Source organism: Artemia franciscana, chromosome 14, assembly GCF_032884065.1.
Source record: "Artemia franciscana chromosome 14, ASM3288406v1, whole genome shotgun sequence".
NCBI lineage: Eukaryota > Metazoa > Arthropoda > Branchiopoda > Anostraca > Artemiidae > Artemia > Artemia franciscana.
In genome coordinates, this window is record NC_088876.1 from 4,846,660 (window position 1) to 4,867,405 (window position 20,746).

General features: G+C 34.3%; 1 protein-coding gene across 2 annotated transcripts in view; it reads left to right on the forward strand.

Moving 5' to 3' along the window:
* The window catches only part of LOC136035213 (protein crumbs-like), a 225,149-nt gene that overhangs the window by 77,789 nt on the left and 126,614 nt on the right, over window positions 1-20,746 (forward strand). For both annotated transcript variants that reach the window (XM_065716825.1, XM_065716826.1), the window contains exons 6-8: window positions 8,063-8,161; window positions 10,207-10,323; window positions 16,368-16,485. In XM_065716825.1, the coding sequence (XP_065572897.1) occupies window positions 8,063-8,161; window positions 10,207-10,323; window positions 16,368-16,485 (334 nt within the window). The remainder of the gene's footprint in view (window positions 1-8,062; window positions 8,162-10,206; window positions 10,324-16,367; window positions 16,486-20,746) is intronic.

The window sequence follows — 20,746 nt, forward strand, 5'->3', positions numbered from 1 at the left end:
TAATCAAAATCCAAAAAACGTGTCAAAAATGAAGAGCAAAGGCACAGGCGGTTAGAAGACATGCGAAACCGAGCAAGTGAGCGAGTCAAAAATGAAAATGAAGAGCAAAGACACACGCGGTTAGAAGAAAAGCGGCGGCGTATCAAAAATGTAAATGAAGAGCAAAGACACATGAGGTTAAAAGAAAAGAAGATCGAGCATGGGAGCAAGTCAAAAATAAAAATGAAGAGCAAAGACACACACGGTTAGAAGACATGTGACACCGAACATATGAGTCAGTCAATGAAAATTAACCTGTCCAGCAAGAATCAAAACGTGTCAAATTTGAAAATGATAGCGATGATGATTGGGTTCGGGATTTTGACATGGATAAGGTCATCAGTGTCTACTATACCTTTGAAAATCAAAAACCAGGATTTGATAAATCGTGGAAAAAAAATTGTCACACCACCCGAACAATTAAAAGAAACAAAGGTGGTCATCAATGCCTACCATAACTTTGAAAATCAAAAACATGGATAAGATAAATTGATGGAAGAAAAAGAAGTTTGTGTCCCACCACCTGAACAATTAAAAGAACCATATATATATATATATATATATATATATATATATATATATATATATATATATATATATATATATATATATATATATATATATATATATATATATATATATATATATATATATATATATGGGTGTCATGTGTATTATGTGTTCGATGGTAAAGTTTTTTACTCCCTCCCCCCAACAAAAATAACACCCCCAAACGAAATCCTGAAAATGGCCCTGCAAAGGGGATATGACACGGGGTGTGTATTTCATTTCCTCTTTGGCAGCTGCCGAAAATGTTTTGTTTTGTGAATCATGCCCAAAAGACCGGAAGAAGGATCAAAAGCCGTTGAAACAGAAACGGAAATTTTCTTAACTTACAATTTACTATAGATTCCGTGGGAAGTACCTGAATCCGGAAAATCCGTCAGCTGGTCATATAGAATAGTTTGCAGATTACAATGGATCGGCAAAGGCCCATTCGCAATAGGGCATCACTATTATCTATATTTTACTAGCTCTATTTCGAGCGTTCAGGCTTTCCATGGAATAGCTGATTGGCTGAAAAATTTTGATTGGCTCAAATTAGCGCTAGCAAATCTCAGTATCAATAAAAATTTCATTGCAAATGTAGTAAGTAAGTAAGTAGTAAGTAAGACGGCACTAGACCCTTAAGGTCCAAACCGGCGGTGCTGATCTTTGTTTCATGGCCTTTCAGCCAGGAAGTGCAATGGGGGGCTGGGGGCCAACCATTCTGTGCTTTCACACACCCTTCCTGCTTACCTTCCCCAGATTTCTCCAGGTACCCATTTAGAGCTGGGTCCACTCTGGCTGAGCTTACAGAGTCATGCCACTAACCCCCGTCCCAAACTAAATAACTAGTTACAACTGGGATTGAACCCTTGCCCCTTGGACAAAGAATTCCCACGCCAGTGGCAATTGTTTGCAATTCTAGTGCAAATATTAATCTAGTGCAAATAAAATTGTCCACTAGAGTGGAAATTCTAGTGCAAATGTAGCTTAACATACATGTTCACAATATGTTCACAAGTTGGCTAACAAATGGTTGGCAACACACAATATGTTCACAATGATATGTTCACAAGTTGGCTAACAAAGCTGGCCTCACTTTCTGTTGATAATTGCAGTTTGCAGAAGGCTGCCAAACCAATATATGACAGCTGACTAGAATCAGCTAGACTTGGAAAGTATATCCAGGCCGCTAATGAAATTTTCTATGGAAAGTGTTTATGAATTTTTCTGGTTTCTATGTTCAATTACGTCATGAAAATGAATTTTCTTACATTTGTTTTAGATAAATAGTATTTCTTTTTGTCGTTGTATTATATCATAGACAGCGCAATAGTATTGCCTGAGTAAAGAACGATGTTGGCACAAGGTATTATTTATTTATTTTTTTTTTTCAGACCAGGGCACTTCGTATCGAAGGAGTTGTCGTAGAAACTTCGAAAACAGCTCATTCGATTGGAAATTGAAAGGGCCATGACCCTTTTCAATAGTCGAAAGTGATTGGAGGGCAACAAGCCACCCTCCCACACCCTCCGTTTCCCCAAACATATCTAACCAAATTTTTTAAGTAGCCATTTTGTTCAACGTAGTTGAAAGGTTCGGAAATTATTTCTTTGAGGATGACAACCCCCCAAGCACTCAAGGCAAAGGTTGTAAGTTATGCCCTGGGGTTATATAAGGTTTTTATAGAAAGTTTTGTCGTAGAAACTAAAAAAGGGCATTCGATTGGAAATTAAGAGGGCAATTGCCCTTTTTAATAATCGAAAGCGATTGGTGGGCAACTAACCCCCCTCTCACGCCAACCATTTCCCAAGAAACATTCAATCAATATTGTGAGATAGGTATTTTTTTAAACGTTGTTGAAACGTTCGGAAATTACGTCTTTGAGGATGACAACTCCCCCCTCCTCCACAGCCCTCGGGGCAAAGGTTGTAATTTATGCCCTGGAGGCATATAAGGTTTTTTATAGAAAGTGTTGTCGTAGAAACTCCAAAAAGGGCTCATTTTATTGGAAATTGAGAGGGCCAGTGCCCTTATTAATAGCCAAAGGTGATCGGAGGGTGAATGCCCCCCACGCCCATCATTGCCCCAAACACTTCCGATCAACATTTTAATATAGTCGTTTTGCTTAGTGTAGTTGAAAAGTCTGGAAATTATGTCTCTGAGGAATATATCCTTCCCCCTACAGTCCTCAGGACAAGGTTTTATGTCTGTGATGAGGGCAACCCCCCTACATCTCTCAGGGAAAGGGCTGTATGTTCTGCCCTGGGAATATATAAGGTTCTTATAGAAAGGGTGGTCGGATATGCTTTGGACTCATTGTATCGGTAATCAAAAGTCCTTGTGCGCTTTTAAGAGTCATAGTGATCAGAGCGCAGCTACTCCCCCTCCGCACACACACACACACACACACACACACACACAAACACGTCATTTTCCCGAGATGTATTCAATAGATATTTTGAGACAGTCATTTTATTCAAAATAGTCCAAATTTTATATATTAAGGCTTTTAAGGCATTAAGACCCCCCCCCCCAGAGACCTGGGGCAAGGGCTTGAAGTTATGCCCTGGTGGCATATAAGGTTTTTATGAAATGGGTGGTCGTATTAAATTCAAATGAGTCTCATTAGATTTTAAATTGGAACTTAAAGTGCCCTTTTTAAGAGTCAAAGTAATTTGAGAGAATCCCTCCCCACACGCCCATCATTTCCCATAACAAATATCCAAACAATGTTTTGAGACATAAATATTTTTCAGCATTGTTGAAAGGTTCAGTAATTATGCGTAGCAATAGTTGTAGTAGCATTAGTAGTAATACGCAAATAGCGCCTTTTTTTCAACATCCCCTTCAACTCACGATGAAATTTTTAACTTAATACAATCCTGAAAGCATTGCTGATACGGCCTCTTGACAATCAGCATGGGCATAGTGTGTTTCGATCTATTTCAACACAGTTACGATATTACCAAAAATTTTCGCCTTAATGGGTCTATTAGTAGTAGCAGTAGCACCAGTAGTTATAGTAGTAGCAGTAGAGTTAGTAGTAATAGTCTTAGCCTTAGTAGCAGTAATAATAATATTAGCAGTAGTTGAAGGAGTAGAAGCAGTAGTACTATGATGACAAAATTGTCTTGTGGTCAGTTCAATATCCCTCACAACAAGTGTTGTAACTTTTAATTTCACACACGAAACTGTCCATAAGATAATTAAACGAAAAAACTATATGCATAAAGGTATTAAAAGGGCATATATAAGGACATAGGCAGGGATACCATATCATAGCTAGTATTATCATTGATATTTTAAAGGAGCTAATTTGATTCAAAATTGAAAGTTCTAGTGCCCTCTTAAATGCCAAAAGTAATTGGAGGGAAATCAGTCCTCCTCTTTAGCTCATAATTTTCCAGACACTTCCAATCAAAATTTTAAGATAGCCACTTTGTTCAATATTGCTGAACAGCCTAGTAACTATATCTCTATGGTTATTGGGTAGGTCAACCCCCCACAGTTATGTAATTTGTCCATTGTGCTTAAAAACTAAATGTTGCTTAAAATTAAATCAAAACGCACTTTTGGTATGTGGTTGACAATAAGACATCTCCGCAATATACCAAGTACGACTGAGGGTATTAAGCTCAAACTTTCGAGGGTACTTCTATTATTACGTATATATACATATATATATATATATATATATATATATATATATATATATATATACATATATATATATATATATATATATATATATATATATATAGTTATATATGTAGATATATATATATACATATATATATATATATATATATATATATATATATATATATATATATACATATATATATATATATATATATATATATATATATATATATATATGTATATATATATATATATATATATATATATATATATATATATATATATATATATATATATATATAACAGAAATTAATTAAAAAAAAAACTTTTTCTACAAAATAAGTTTTGTAAAAAAAGATTAAAGAACTCCATTAAACCAAAAATGAACAATATATATATATATATATATATATATATATATATACATATATATATATATATATATATATATATATATATATATATATATAGTGGTTGGGGTTGGCTGAGTGGTTGGCGCGCTGGCGTGGGAATTCTGTGTCCAAGGGGCACGCGTTCAATCCTGGTTGTGACCAGTTATTTAGTTTGGGACGGGGGTCAGTGGCGTGACTATGTAAGCTCAGCCAGATTCGACCCAGCTCTAAATGGGTACCTGGAGAAATCTGGGGAAGGTAATCAGGAAGGGTGTGTGAAAGCACGGGATGGTTAGCCCCCAACCCTCCATTGCACTTCCTGGCTGAAGGGCCATGAAACGGAGATCAGCACCGCCAGTTTGGACCTTAAGGGTCTAGTGCCGTCTTACTTACTTTTATATATATATATATATATATATATATATATATATATATATATATATATATATATATATATATATACTAGCTGTTGGGGTGGCGCTTCGCGCCACCCCAACACCTAGTTGGTGGGGGCGCTTCGCCCCCCCCCCCAAGCCCCCCCGCGCGCGTAAGTCGTTACGCGCCATATTAGTTACGCGCCATTGTAGTTGTGTCCCTATGTCCCACCTGTGAATATAGATAGATATATATATATATATATATATATATATATATATATATATATATATATATGTTTTTAACTACGTAAAACTTGCGAATATACAACATTCTTTGCTGTCCCATTGTCTGTGCATATAAATAGATTGTCAGGTTTACCGACTCTTGAACATGCAACATATAATGGTCCATGGGAAAACAATCCGTATTCAGATCTATACCTCATGATTCTAATGATTGCCCTTGAGCTTTGTTGATGGTGATTGCTAATCGACCATTCCCTGAGTCGCCATCGTCATTTATATATCCCCCTGTGCACCCCGGCGTCCCCTTTGTAGTTATGTCCCTGTGTCCCGGTCGTCATTTATATTCCCTGTGTCCCGGTCGTCATTTGTATCCCGGTGTCCCGGTCTGTATATACATTCGTTTTTTAGTTTTGTTTTTCTCCTTTATTTTTTTCCTTTTTTCTTTTTTTTCTTTTTTAGTTTATTTAGATTTTTAGATTTTTTAGTTTTTTTATTAGTTTTTAGTTTTTTTGTAGTTTTTACCATTTTTTTAGTTTTTTAGTTTTTTTTTTACTTATGTCCTGGTCGTCATTTATACTCCCTGTGTCCCGGTCGTCATTTGTGTCTCGGTGCTTTGTTGATTGCTAATTTATATTATATTTATATTTATATTTTTTATATTTATTAATATTTTTTTAGTTTTCTTTTTCTCTTATTTTTCAGTTTTTTCCTTTTTTTTAGTTTTTTCTTTTTTAGTTTTTAGTTTTTTTTTTGTTTTTTACCTTTTTTTAGTTTTTTTAGTTTTTTTAGTTTTTTAGCTTTTTTAGTTTTTTTATTAGTTTTTAGTTTTTTTTTAGTTTTTGCCTTTTTTTAGTTTTTTCAGTTTTTTTTAGTTTTTAGTTTTTTACCTTTTTTTAGTTTTTTTTAGTTTTTTAGGTTTTTTTAGTTTTTTTTCTTTTTAGTTTTTTTTTCTTCTTTTGTATTAGTGTGAAATAATTCAGACGTCATATGCGGACAAACACGACGTCACTCGACAGACAGACAGACAGACATAACCCACAAACAACTTATTTTTATATATATTTATTCATATTTTTTTAGTTTTCTTTTTCTCTTTTATTTTTCAGTTTTTTCCTTTTTTTTTAGTTTTTTTCTTATATTTACCAGGCATTATATTTTTTGTGGAAAACAGATGTTACTTCCCCATCAAGTGAATTATGAAAAAATTTATATGAGAATGTGTTTCAATAGCATGATTTATTTTTCCAACATAATACGCAGTTGACGGTCGAAGCATCGTTCGACCGTTCGAAATTCCCTCCTCTAGAATTTCTTATTGTGTCAATAAACACTATAAAACCTAGCATGGATTTAGGGGTCACGCACTTTAAACAATTGTACATAGTAGAGCCACGCATGGTGAATGTTTTGTCCGTGGCAGGAAGATGTTCAATGTTTTGGAAGTGCACCGTACGTAAGGGAATGGGTGGAACAAGGGGTGCTCCAAAGATGTGCACCCCGTAGGGAGAGTGAGTGTCCTTTTTAATGCACGAATAATGGAATGATTTAATCAACTTGAATTCATAGAGAAACAGTCAGTTTTCTTATAAGAAATATCGTGACTCAAAATGTTTCGTCCTTTTTATTGGCTTAGATTTTCAAAATTAGCCAATCAGGTTCTTTATGTTTTTACTGGCCAAGATTTTCCATAGCAACAGGTAGTGGACATTTATTTGGCTTCCCTCCATGGCTTACAATTACCCAATGATGTGATAGGCCTAAGGAAATACGTCACAAAAATAATCTAATTAGAATTAAAGCACACTTTTTGACAGAAATACAGGAAAACAATTTATGTTTTTTTTCGCTAAAACTTACAAGTAAGAATATTAAATATCTACTCGTGAAATGCAAAATAGGATAATTTCAATGGGAGATTTGATAAATGATTCTTCTGAAAATGTAAGTGGTAGCCCTCATCACTTACAATTTGGCTGATTCTCCCAAAAACGGCCTGAAAGAACTATCATAAAATATGTGTTTAGCCATCAGACTCATGAAACCTGTGAAACCTGTTGTAGCACAGTGGATTGTGCTCGTGAAACCTGTTCATCAGACTCATGAAACCTGTTGTAGCACAGTGGATTGTGCTTGTGAAACCTGTTCATCAGACTCATGAAACCTGTGAAACCTGTTGTAGCACAGTGGATTGTGCTCGTGAAACCTGTTCATCAGACTCGTGAAACCTGTTGTAGCACAGTGGATTGTGCTCGTGAAACCTGTTCATTAGACTCATGAAACCTGTGAAACCTGTTGTAGCACAGTGGATTTTGCTCGTGAAACCTGTTCATCAGACTCATGAAACCTGTGAAACCTGTTGTAGCACAGTGGATTGTGCTCGTGAAACCTGTTCATCAGACTCATGAAACCTGTGAAACCTGTTGTAGCACAGTGGATTGATGCTCTGCTTGGCAATACAGAGCACCAGGGTTCGATCCCCGCTGTATCAAGGCTGGGCGACAAGCTTGCTACTTGTCCCTGTAAAAAAACACCCATCAACTGATACATCGAATCGACGCCCTATGCGCCAGCAATGGCACAGGCGGATCTTTATACTTTTTTTTTTATCCTTTATCATCCTGTGAAATAAATCTCTTCTGTCCCTACCTGTAGGGCGTAATTGTGAGTACGCACCTGATGCAAGCATAAATCTATGATACGTAAAACCATTATTACGTATGTTTTAAAAGGTTTCATTTCGTTTCGGAGTCATTATCTTAATGTGTATTCTTTTTCAATGTGCAGATGTGACCACATCTACAACATTTTTTTTTGCAGGACCTCTCTGTCAAGTCTCCACTTGCTTGAACGATGGATTCTGCCAGGAAGACCCAAGTGGGAACACAACCTCCTGTCTATGTAAAACTGGCTTTACTGGTAATATACTCGTTCTTATGAATTTCAGAAATTTGTCATACACGCACTACTCAATGTTGCCAAACTAAACGCATTTATGCCACTTGGCTGATTTTTGCTATGGCTACGCATTGAGTTCTTCAAATCGGTGTATTTTTCCAATGTAATTTATGTGCCAAATTAGATAGTTGGGACTTTTTCGCTCGAGAACTTGTGTTTTCGACGCGTATTCGCTTATGTGGCTGCGCTATCTTATATCGCACATTTGAATTTCTTTGCAGGACTGTTAAAATGAACTGAGGACGTTTACCAATATTTTATCTGTGAAAGAGACATATTTTGTAGCATCGTTCTTTAACTGAAAAAAAAGAATACATATTCTCCGATTTTTTGCGATTATTGCCATATTCTTTCTGCGAATCCCCCCCTCCCCTTCCAACCAGTTTTGGCTGGCAAGAAAAAGAAAAAGGTTTCTTCTGGCGGTTTTGCCTGGGGTAGGAAGACAAGAACCAGGGGGAGGGATCAAAAAATGTTTTAGTTTCGATTTCCTGGGCTCTAAATCTTACGGAAAAAAAGTTGTAAAAATATACATATCTAGAATCGCAAATCTGGCCGATTTGGATTTTGTAAATCTAGCCGATTCGATTTTAGTCGCCACCATATTTACTATTGGTGTTATTTTTCCTTACAAAGGCTTAATTATGGTTTCCCCCTTAGGGGGAGCCTAGTAAAGAATGAATCCTAACCCATAGTAACCGAAATATGCTAAAGCGCCTAAACCTCCATATCAGAGATCGGTTTATACCGTACAATATTTCACTAAAGCTTTTCTCTTAACCAACAAAAACAAAACTGTTAGCTAAAAGTTTTTGCTAAAAAACGTAGAAGTGTATCAATTGGGCGGAAATTTAAAAAAGGTACATTTAGAAGAATAATAAGATCTAAAAAACCATTTAGAACTTCAAAAATCAGAGTTGTAAAAATGGAATAAAAGACAATAAAATATAACACTCGCCCATAGTCATTTCTTAAATAAAGGAAATTCAAGGTCTAGTTTTGAGAGATTAGTCACTCGCCATTACCTCGTGTATATCGTAGGACCATCACCCCGTACCTCTTTATGAAAACTTTGCACAATGCATGGCACTTCTCCGCCACGCGTAGCGTGTGCCATCTGGCTCATGGACTTTTTGAAAAAAGGGTCAACTTTTGAGTTTTACTCTCTGAATTTATGATGTCGCATCAATAAATTTCTTCAATAACCTTTGAACTGGGAATTTCATTAAAAAATGTTAGTAAGAATTTTCCACAGCACCTCAGTTGTTATTAAAATTGTTACTTACTCTCTTTTTGTCTGGGCAGTGGAAACAGGGCTCTAGACAAAGGCGTCAGGTAAGACACGCGTCCAGGAATGGAAGTCTAACTAGAACTAATGTTAAGGGTGCTTTATTTACCACAGAGACGGTTTTAGAGGAGGGACAGTGGATGCACTTGCCCTGAGCTCAGAAATCTGAGGGGTGCCAAACTTCGAATAAATAACCTAACGGTTATAATCATTTTGTAATTTTTGATATTTTGTTTTTATTAAAATAAAATGGTGATGGAGTTAATAAATTGAAATAATTAATAAAACAAAAATAAACTAAAAGTTAAGTAAATGATAATAATTAAAATAATTAATAGGATTAAAATAATTAATAATACTCAAATAATTTAAAAGACGAATTAAAAAGTCATTTAAAAATAAACTATTAATTAATTTATTAATTGAAAATGATTTTGTTAATATATGAAAATTTTGCGGGAGACGAGACGGGGTGCAATCAAGATTTTTCCCTGAGTGCAAGAAAGGCCAGAACCGCCACTTATATACCATAGCGTGGAGAATTGAGCAAACGGTGGAGGTACAGCCATGGCTTTCTCATGAAAAACATGCTTGTTATGGCACAGTGACTGAGAAACTCTAACACTGTTAAATCAATTATAATATATTTTATTTCACTAAAGCAATTTGCCCCCCTAAAATTTTGGATTGTCTGTTTTTTAAAGTCGTTAAATGCTTTTAGGTTCCATCTGTCAAAATCCTGTAAATGAGCGACTCTGTGACAACAATCCATGTCAAAACGATGGGACTTGTCATGTTTCAGAATCTGGAGATAAAACAGAATGCATTTGCCCTGAAGGTAAGACCATGCTGCTTTTATTTAATTGTTTTGCTTTTTTTGTTATGTAATTATTATCGAGATCCTATAAAAAATGCTATACATAATTCTAACTGCTAGGAGAATGAGAATCAGTGTCTTTTTCCCAGACGTTGGCTGAATTCCTTGACTCAACCCTTTTGTTCAGCAGGGTCGCAGTGTAGAGGGAACTAATTGACAACACAGGCTAGTCTTCTCCAATCGTTGATTATCAGGACTAATCGACGGGTTGTCGATTAGTCTGACAACATCAACTCTTATGAGTTGATGTTGCAGCTAAGGAAGAGCTGGTTTTTCCGAGGGATTGAAATGTGTGATTTCAATTCAGGTTACCCAATTCAGGACTAGGGATGGAGCGTCATATGGGTTGATGCTGCAGGTAGGAAAAGATTAAAATTTGTGGCGATTCTTGGAAAGGTTCTTGATGGGAGGAGGTGTAGGTGGCCTTACCAGTTGACTGAACGGGCTTCTAATCGAATGAAGGTCGTCAGGATCTCAGTAGATAACTTTTACTGTTTTACTGCTGATGTTGTTAGTTTACTGCTAAGTTTTACTACTGATGATGAACACTGTATGTGTGTTCGAAATATCCAGTTAAGAAATTTTATATCTGTTCACTGTCAATAAAAAGGTTTCATCCCTATTTTGAACTGTTATACTTTCGTCAGGATCTCAGTGTTGTGGATCTTTTTCATACTCATCATAGGTACCTAGTTTGAGTGGTGTCCACTTTTTTTTTTATCTGGGTCTTAGTTATTGATAACGTTTCGGAAGAGTACAGCATGATGCTTGAGACTAGTGCTATAGATTAGAGCTTTGATGTGATGACTAATTTACGATTTGAGGAAGAATCGGAAGCTCTAAAGAATCATCCATACACAGAATTTTTCTTGGTTTTCCATGGCTGAGTTTTGCATTCTTATGCTTTGCGCTTTAAGATGCTTCAGCAACAATCTGCATAGTGCAATTTAGCATTTTTAATCTCGATATTTAATCATTCTTCAAGACATGAAACGTGGGGGGCTTTGACTGTACGAAATATTTCACTTGTAGGCAACCATTTTTTCAGGGGGTTTATGAATGAACATTTCAACACCACTATCCCCTTGCGTGTAGCTATGGTTATAAACATTAATTTGCCAATTAAAAGCCCAATGCTTAACGTTTGTGAGTTCTGAATAAATTGTTCGCAGAAGATCATTTCTGCATTTTCAAAATGGCTTTGAACTACTCTGTAAGTTCTATGCTGTGGTTTAACCCATATTAAACTCCACAGTTTTGAATAATCAAGGATTAAGCTCTTTTTCATGATTCAGTTGGGTTTTGTAGTAAATTCCTTTAATTTAACAGCAATCTAATGGTTTAAATGTCAAAAAAATATCCCTTTAGGGATCTTGGGACCTTTTGGGAATTTAGGGAACTTTGGGGAATGTCAAGAAAATATCCCTTTAGGAAATTTGGGACCTAAGGAACAGAAACTTCAAAATGAGGCTTCTTAGAAAGTTGCACTTAATGATCCGAGTTTCAACGTAAATTTAAAGGATGGTTACTCAATACACTAGTACACGTATGTATTTATGGACCTGAACCCTTCAGAAATGTCACCACAAAAAAGGAATTTATGCACATATGAATGCATCAGTATATTCAGGTTTACATTAGAAACAAAGTGCAAAATTAGGAAAAAACTCTGTGTTAATTCTGCAAAAATTAGGCCAAAATTAATACAGTTTTAAAAATAACAAACAAACATAAAGTAGAAACAACAGGGAAAATCTTTTCAAGACAATGGAAATCAATTCAGTGGATATTTCGGCCCTATGTCCAAGGGCTGTCTTCAGCAAAAAACTTAAAAAAAAACAGCCTTAGCATCCTTACTTCAACGAAGTTCAACCAGGACTGATAAATAGATTGAAGTGAGATAATAAATTCATTCAAACAAAACAGAACAAAATGATTAAATGCAAGTTTGTGTTTGTGTGTTATGGAAAGGCAGTGTGGTCTTCGTCACTATTTTAGTTTTAAAAATAGAATTCCTAATAAACTCAGATTAGCTTTTGAGCTAGTAAATCCATTAAAACTTCCCTCTCTTTACTACAGCTAACATCTATGAAATATCCGATTGTCGAACTTACTGGGGGGTTTGTATTTTCTACGATTCCATCTTTCGTATTTTCAACGAAAGATGCAAAGATTCAAAATCTTAAATATTCATTCCGTTGGGCTTTATGGTGTTGATAATTATGAGTTGTTTAAAGATCCCCTGTTCCGACTTTTAGAACACAGCAATCTCCCTGTTACTTTATTACCGTTTTCCTCTTTAGCTTACACATAGGCCTACATTCGGTTTTGGTTTCAAGGTGACCATTACTAGAGATCTCACTTATGGGGAGGGGAAGAAATGTTTTCAAAAATTGTTAGAAAAATAGATGATATGATAGGATGACGGTGAAATTGCTGTAACCTTTGGTTGTCTGGAAACGAATATTACGGTTTTCCAATTTTGTCTCAATGCCATCCTGGTTGCCGAAGATAATTTTGTGATCGAAAAATATTGTCAAATTTCAGATTTAAACATGATGACTCGTTTTGAAAGTACCTAATAAGATTTCGGAAACGCCTTAACTTTTAAAATTCTTTGCTCTTACACCTAACAGATCCGTCTTTCAATAAGAGCCACTTCCTTTTACAACAGTTTTATGGTGACAAACATCGTAGCTTTTTTTTTTTTTTTTTTTTTTTTTTTTTTTTTTTTTTTTTTTTTTTTTTTTTTCCGAGAGTGGTTCTAAACCGGAATCATAGTTGAATGAACAAGCTCTAGCCCATAGTAACCCAGAAGTTATTATCATATTAAAAAAAAACTCAAGTGAGGAAGGATCGTCATTTAAAGCTGATTCAGGTGATTCAGACGATTTGTCTTAATGATGAAAGTTCGTTGCTAAAACTCTTAAAACTCCACAAAATGGTATACAGATCAAAGTGAAAATTGCACCAAATGAAAACCCCCATTTTGGAAAATTTTAATCCCACATCTTGACCATCAAGAAAAATGAATTTTTCGCAAGGGAGGCGGTGATGTGTCTTTTTTATTGTTATACTCCTTCTATTTTTTTTCTTTGTTATTTTATTCTTTCATCCTTTATCCTTTTCTTTTTCTTTTGTCCTTTGTTTTTTTTTAGTTCCTTTTATCTTTTACTTTGTCCATCTTTTTCTTTATTATTTTATCCTTTCATATTTTATCTTTTATCCTTTTCTTGTTATTTTATCCTTTCTTCTTCTAGTTCCTTTTATATTTTACTTTGTTTTCTTTTGTTATAATAAGATCAAGTACATTCTCAGAAACCATAAAGTAAGAATCCATAACCCCCTCCCAATTGTAGGGACGGCTCTATTCTGTACTTTTCTTTTTGTTTTTTTGTGTTAATAAAACTGAGACATCCATCATAAATGGCTGAGCTATTTATTGCTTTTCGTATCACATTTCAATGGCCATTTTTTTTAATTGCCGAAATAAGGTGTAGCATCGAAGACTTGGCTTCGATGTATCATGCTAAGCAATCAGTTATATATTGTCCGAACAGATGTGTTCAAATATGGCGTGCAAATAACTATTAAATTATATTACTGTCTGACAAGATACAGATTATGTAAATAGGAAATCGATATTTATTAGTATCTGGAAAAATGTATCTAAATTATTTTGTCAAAAAAAGAAAAAGAAAAAAGGTCATAAAAATATAAATAAAAAGATGTTTATAGACAAGGAATTTTTTCTTGATTTTTTAGTATGATGGGAAATTATAATCGAAATTTATTAGACCTCCTTTTTGATAATACAAGGAATAAATAATAAGCTTTTGGTTTAAAGAATAACGTCTTGATTCTTCTTAGAAATCAAATAAGTAATAGGGTGAATATGGGGGGAGGGGCTCTGGCTCAAGGGTCCATTATAAAGGTAATTTGTCTTTTTTATAAATATGGTGAGAAAATAACAGTATGAATCTACAAGGCCTATTCTCTGCTAAGCCCTGGATGAAAGAACAATCTTTTGACTTAAATAAAAAAAAATAAAAAGAGGGGCTCAAGGGTCCAACTTTGGGTAAAAGGTACTTCGGACATTCACGGTAACATATATATACATATATATATATATATATATATATATATATATATATATATATATATATATATATATATATATATATATATATATATATATATATATATATATATATATATATATATAAATATATATATATATATATATATATATAACCAGACATTGATTAAAACTTTTTTTCTTCTTAAGAAAAAAACTTTATATATATATATATATATATATATATATATATATATATATATATATATATATATATATATATATATATATATATATATATATATATATATATATATATATATATATATATATATATATATATATATATATATATATATATATATATATAACCAGACATTGATTAAAACTTTTTTTCTTCTTTACTTTTATCATATAATTTATCTGTAAGTCTAAAACCTCGTTCAAGTGTTTATCTTCTCAAATTTTAGTAGGAAAAGTAGGAAAACAGTTTTCTTTTTCTCTCACCGAATCAACACCACAGTGTACAAAATAATTTTGCACTGCTATGGGGTAACCTATTTTGTTACTAAGACCTATTTAGACACTTCTATTTCTATTCAAATTAGCTCTCTCCTATTATTCTACAACTACTGGCTCAACACATTCACCCTGGTTAACAAAAATCCTCTGTGAAGGTTTTTTGTGAATCTTCAAAACTATCATCTCATACAGCAAGTTTTGTTGTTTTTTTCCTGTGATCAGTGATCTGTAGATCCAAAGTAGTGAAGAAGCACCCTCAAAAGTTCTCTTGGGTATAGTAATTGTGGTTCTCTACAGACCAAATCCTTGCATTATTTTCGTTTTAACAAGGAGCAATATCTTCATTGTTCTACTAAAACGAAGCCCTGTACACTGAAAAGGGCTTTCCGAACATTTGGGCTCTTTTGCCGCTAGAGTTGGACAAATAACTTTGCCCCTGGATATATACTTAATGGACATCAGATCGGACTTATGAATTAAAAAAGCTATATATCTTGGAATATAAGGTAGGATGAGTTTCTTTACTGACTTTCTGCAATCATCTGTTCTATGTGATGAAGCCAGAGAATGCAGAAACGCAAAAGATATTGGAGGCACGGCTTTTTAATTAAGCCTACGTTAACGCGAAGACCATGATTAAGCCTATATCCAACCTGAAAATGTATTTTTCAGCCCATTCCATAAACTTTGCCTTAGTACTATTAGTATATTTTGCCTTAGTATGGTGTTTCCTACAATTACACAAATTATCCAGTAAGTTTTCTTTTCGAAGCCTTTTTTCAGAAATTTCTAAAAATATTTTTCATACTCTGAGTCCTCACAGAAACGGGCTGTCAAACCATTTGAGGTTTTAAGGAAGTGGGTAGAATTATTTCTTGAAGATTCGTATAAAAAAAAAAATGTGTTTTGTAGTTATTTTAAGGGGTTTGCATCTAATAATGTATTTTGCTGGAAGTGTACGACAAATATTTGAAAGAAAAAATAACAAAAACGAGTGTATTTCTTGAAACGTTCAAAAATTATATGAAAATCATATTAATAATGGAATTTTGAGGACTAAGGGTTAGACTTTAAGATCCCCCTTTGTTCATTATTGCTTTATTATTTGTAGTAAGGTTCTTGCTTTTGAAAATCCTTGTGACCTATTGTTTAAAGCCCAAGTTCGACAGAATATCAAGTTGTTTTTTTTATATATAATAACAGAAAAGAAACTCATACAAAATGAAGGTGCTGGTCAGCGATTTTTTGGTATTTGAAACAGTCTGGACTTCTTCGAGTCTGGACGTTCTTCAATTAGTTTTGATTTCTTAGAATTCAAATTAAACACCTTTATGATCCTTTGTTTTTATCAACGATTTTTACTTATCACATTTAGTTTTTTGTAGTATTTAACTCTCTTTTTTAGGCTTTGCTGGACTTAACTGTGAAGTAGACCTGAACGAATGCATCTCTTCTCCATGCCGAAATGGGGGCACTTGCAAAGATGGCGTTAATAATTACACCTGTTTTTGTAAAAACACAGGGTAAGTTATGTATCTAAAGTATGTTCGACAGTCGGCTATTTTATAGATGTCACCTGTAGTGAAGAGGAGGGAAGGGCAAGTTTTATTGGATTATGCTAGCTCAAAAACTAATCTGAGTTAAAAGGGCATTCTTTTTTAAACGCCGTGTTAATTTTGGCCTAATTTTTGCAGAATTGACACAGGTTTTTTCCCCCTGATTTTCGCGCTTTTTATAAATCTTATTAACGAAATTCCATTTTTTTATCCTGTTATAGGAGCCTTGGTGTAGAATTTATATCAATCTAAATGTATATAAGATATACATAGAGCTTTCTGGTGAAAACTAACTTTGATGTGAAACAGACAAAATTTTCTGTTCAAACAAGTCGGTGTCGAAGATTGCGATTGTGTTTCTCTTCTAACGCAGGCTTAATATTTCTTTCTTCTTCACTTTCATTTTTGAATATTTATTCACTGTCGCTTGTTTTCTAACAGCAGTAATTCCTTGTTCTTCACTTCCATTTTTGCCACGTTCTTATACTTTCTCGTTCCCCCTTATTTTTTAACCGCAAACTTTTTTGACTTTTATCAATTTCTTTTATCATTACTTCAGACTTTTTTCAGTAAAAGCATATTTTTTGTTATAAGTATTCTAACCGTTTTTTTTTTAATGTGCTCATAAATATGGTGTTACTCATATATTTTTTTTTTTCCAGAATTATGGCTGTTAACAAATTTTCTGAAATCTTGACATATCTAGATCGCTTTTTCAGGCCAGAAAGTATCAAAATGCCAATTTTTCAAAAAAATCTGGAGCCGTCTAGAGAAAGAATTTCTGCATACTTAATCAAATATGCAGTTATTGCTCGTTTAAAGAGATTAGACGGAATATGTACAGAACATTCTGGGGAAAAATAGTAATGACAAGAAACAGACGAAATGTTTTTCTGCATGTAAACAAATACTTGAAGAAAAAAGCAAACTTTTTGAAAAAGACCTCTGACCAGCCGTTTTCAGTGCGAGGAAAATCATTAAAAATAAAAACAAAAAATTTAAAAACATTGAAGTATCCTAAAATAAAAATAGAATCAAATGAAAAAAGTAAATAAAAAAAGTGGATGACCATAATAATAACAAGGAAGCTCATTTTCTATGGTCGTTTTCTAGGGATTACATGATATTTTCTGAAAGAATCGTCCCCGCCGAGGGGTTAGTGTGCTTGACTTGAAACCCTTTGTCTTTGAGGACAGGGGTTCGAGTCCTTGTGCTGATTATTTGGTTTGAACGGGTGTGGTAATGTGACTCTTTAAGCCCAGCCAGTGTCGACCCAGCTCTAAATGGGTACCTGGAGAAATCTGGTGAATTTAAACAGAAGGGTGTGTGACAGCATAGGATGGCTGGTCCCCAACCCCCCAGTGCTACTTCCTGGATGAAGGGTCATGAAACGGAGATAAGGAATACCGGTTGGAATTGTAAAATCAAATACCGTATTCCTTACTTTACTTTTAAACACCTAGGCTCAAATTTTCCAAATGGTAACTAATCATTATTTTTTTCAAGAATGATTTTTAATCCAATCTAATCTTTCCAAAATAAACAAATGTTTGCTAGGGGAGTATCTTGATAGGTAAATTACATAAGTTGAACATAAGCTTAATAAATTCTGCTCTTTGTCTCTCCCCAGTGCTAAATTTTAAAGCACCCGAAACATAAGTGTTTAGGAGTTCTAGAGCGGGCTGAAAAATGGAAAAAATCCAAATATTAGATGGCGTTGGTGATTTCGGTTCTTGGCACTAGTACCCTTTTGCACTCTTATGAGTTTCTGAAAGAGTATCCTGTTTACACATTTGATTATAAATGAATGGTCATGCTTTACACGCTGTTAGATATATACTACGTTTTGAAGTAGTTTACCTTTTTGGATTTTTGTTTGTTTGAAACACCATATAAGAGGATTCAGACTCAAGAATGTTATTGCACAAGGTAATAGCTCTACATCACTTACTAAGTATAAACTTATTAAGAAAATGCTTATATTTTTCGAAAAATTCTCTAGAAAAATCCTTGGCCTTGCTGAAAGAAATTAAAATTGTTTCATCAAATTGATTAAAATGATCAGGGTTGTCAAATGCTCGAAGGGTTAAAGTAGAATCAAAATTTTTGATCTTCCATAATCTTATGGCTTAATCAATAGATGTCTTTTGTTCAGCTTAATCTTTTCCGGATTTTCGCTTTTCATTAAAAAATTCTGAATCACAAAAAAGTACACAAAATTAAAAAAAAAATTCGGAAAAGTTTTCAATTCAGTATCAATCACCATATCCTTATAAGCAATTTTGATTGTCCCTGGAAAACGCCTTTAGTCTGAGTTAAGTTTGAAAATAATAATACTTCACGTTAAGTTCTCAATTCTTTTATTTATGAATAAATTTACAACAAAAATCAAGTACAACAAAATCTCCCCTGTAAGGTTCCACGGCAAAAGGGGGGGGGGGGAATAAAAAATATTCAAAATCACAAGCTAGGCAGGGGAGTAGCACATGATTTCACCAACTCAAATATTCAACCTAATCCAGAGATATCAACTCTAAGGAAAACCGTGAAAACTTAATTATTAGCTAGAGCAAACTTTTTGAAGACACCAAACGAGTGATAACTCCGGGCAGACTCTGGAAGAGCGTTTCATATCATATTGCAAGCTGTCAGAAGGCTGAAGTTACGCCGCAGTGATGAAGCATGAGGAATCTGTAGTTTTTTGGAATTGCGGAAAAGATACGCCGATTGCTCAGAAATAAAAGCGATATTACAACACAGGGTAGTGGGAAACTACTCACTACCCAACGTTAGAAAAAAAACGTGAAAGAAGCACAAGACAGAAAATGAAAAGATCTCAAGTCAAGCAAGGGTTTAAGTAGGGAGCGGTTAGTGTCCTGTATAAGGGTCCTTGTTCTATCAGAAAATTTTGAAAGTGACCTCAGTGACCAGGGAAAAGTTTATATCCAAGTAACAGAACACTATGGAACAAAGAGTGAGCTAGGCGGCAGATTCTATGATACTGCAGATACTGCGGAATACTAAGAATTGACCCTGAGAATATATGTTTAAGTTTTTTAAGGTTTCAGAATCTTCTGAAGACTTTCACTTTGATCAGGTCATGATACTTGAAAGGAAGAATCATATTAAATGTTTAAAAAATTGTTAAAGGATGATTTATTTATTTTTTATTGGAAAAATATTTATTTTGATTAATAAACCATTGTTGCCGCGTCTTAAAGTCGTATCTGACGTTTTACACTTCTGAGATAATTGCCAGAAGCTATTTAAAAAACTGTCCTCAAAGGAACATCATCAGGGTAAAATAGATTAGGAAGGAATTAATGGGAATATAGTGGGGAGGGGGTAAGGAATTTTTTTTCAATTTTTTTTTAAGAAAGATAAAAAAAATGTTTTGTAAGATCTAGGGAATGGAGGTAATTTATTGTTTTTAACATTTTAAAAATAAAGTACCAAAATAAAGGATTTTTTGAAAAACTAAGAGGGTGGACCAATGATTCGCCATTCTCCCACCCAACTGTTGCTCCTGTGCCTCCTTTTGAAAACAGCTTAGATACGGTTTTTATAAACTATGGCAAAAGCATGAAAATGTAGACACAACTTTATGCTTGACTACAAAGATCGGACGTTGACTTTCACTTGTTGTACATGCCAAACGTCACGTGTATCGCATAGTACTGCCATGCACGGCACACTTCCCAAGACGGTTGGTACAGTTCCACCACGCTTGACTCATGTCGCCTGATGTATATAACTTCTGAAAGACAGCAACCCCTCGGACCACGATGAATTTTATTCCTCTATCTTTCTCTCTCTCTAAAAAAGAAGATAATTTGCTTTCTGTTTTTTTTTGTGCTCATCACGGTGTAGTAATTACTGATTCCTTGAGTTAGATGCGCTTTGCATCGACCTTGCCTGTTCATCAATACCTGGAGGCCTAAGCAATTGTAGTGTCAAAGCCTTGAGTGATGTACAAGTAATTACTGTTTTGATAGTTAATAAACGCCAACTATGCTTCCATCTGTGCTGTGGGCCTTTCTCCAGAAACGCGCATTGTCTGAGTTATGTAACTGCAAAATAACTATGGTAACTCCTTAAAAGGTAATTTAGTCAATAATTAATATGCGTGATGCCGGTAGCACGATTATTAAAGTCATGTGTTTTAGTGTCACGTTGCTTGGCGTGATATAAGCCGGCTCAAGTAGATTTATTTCATCATCGTGTCTCA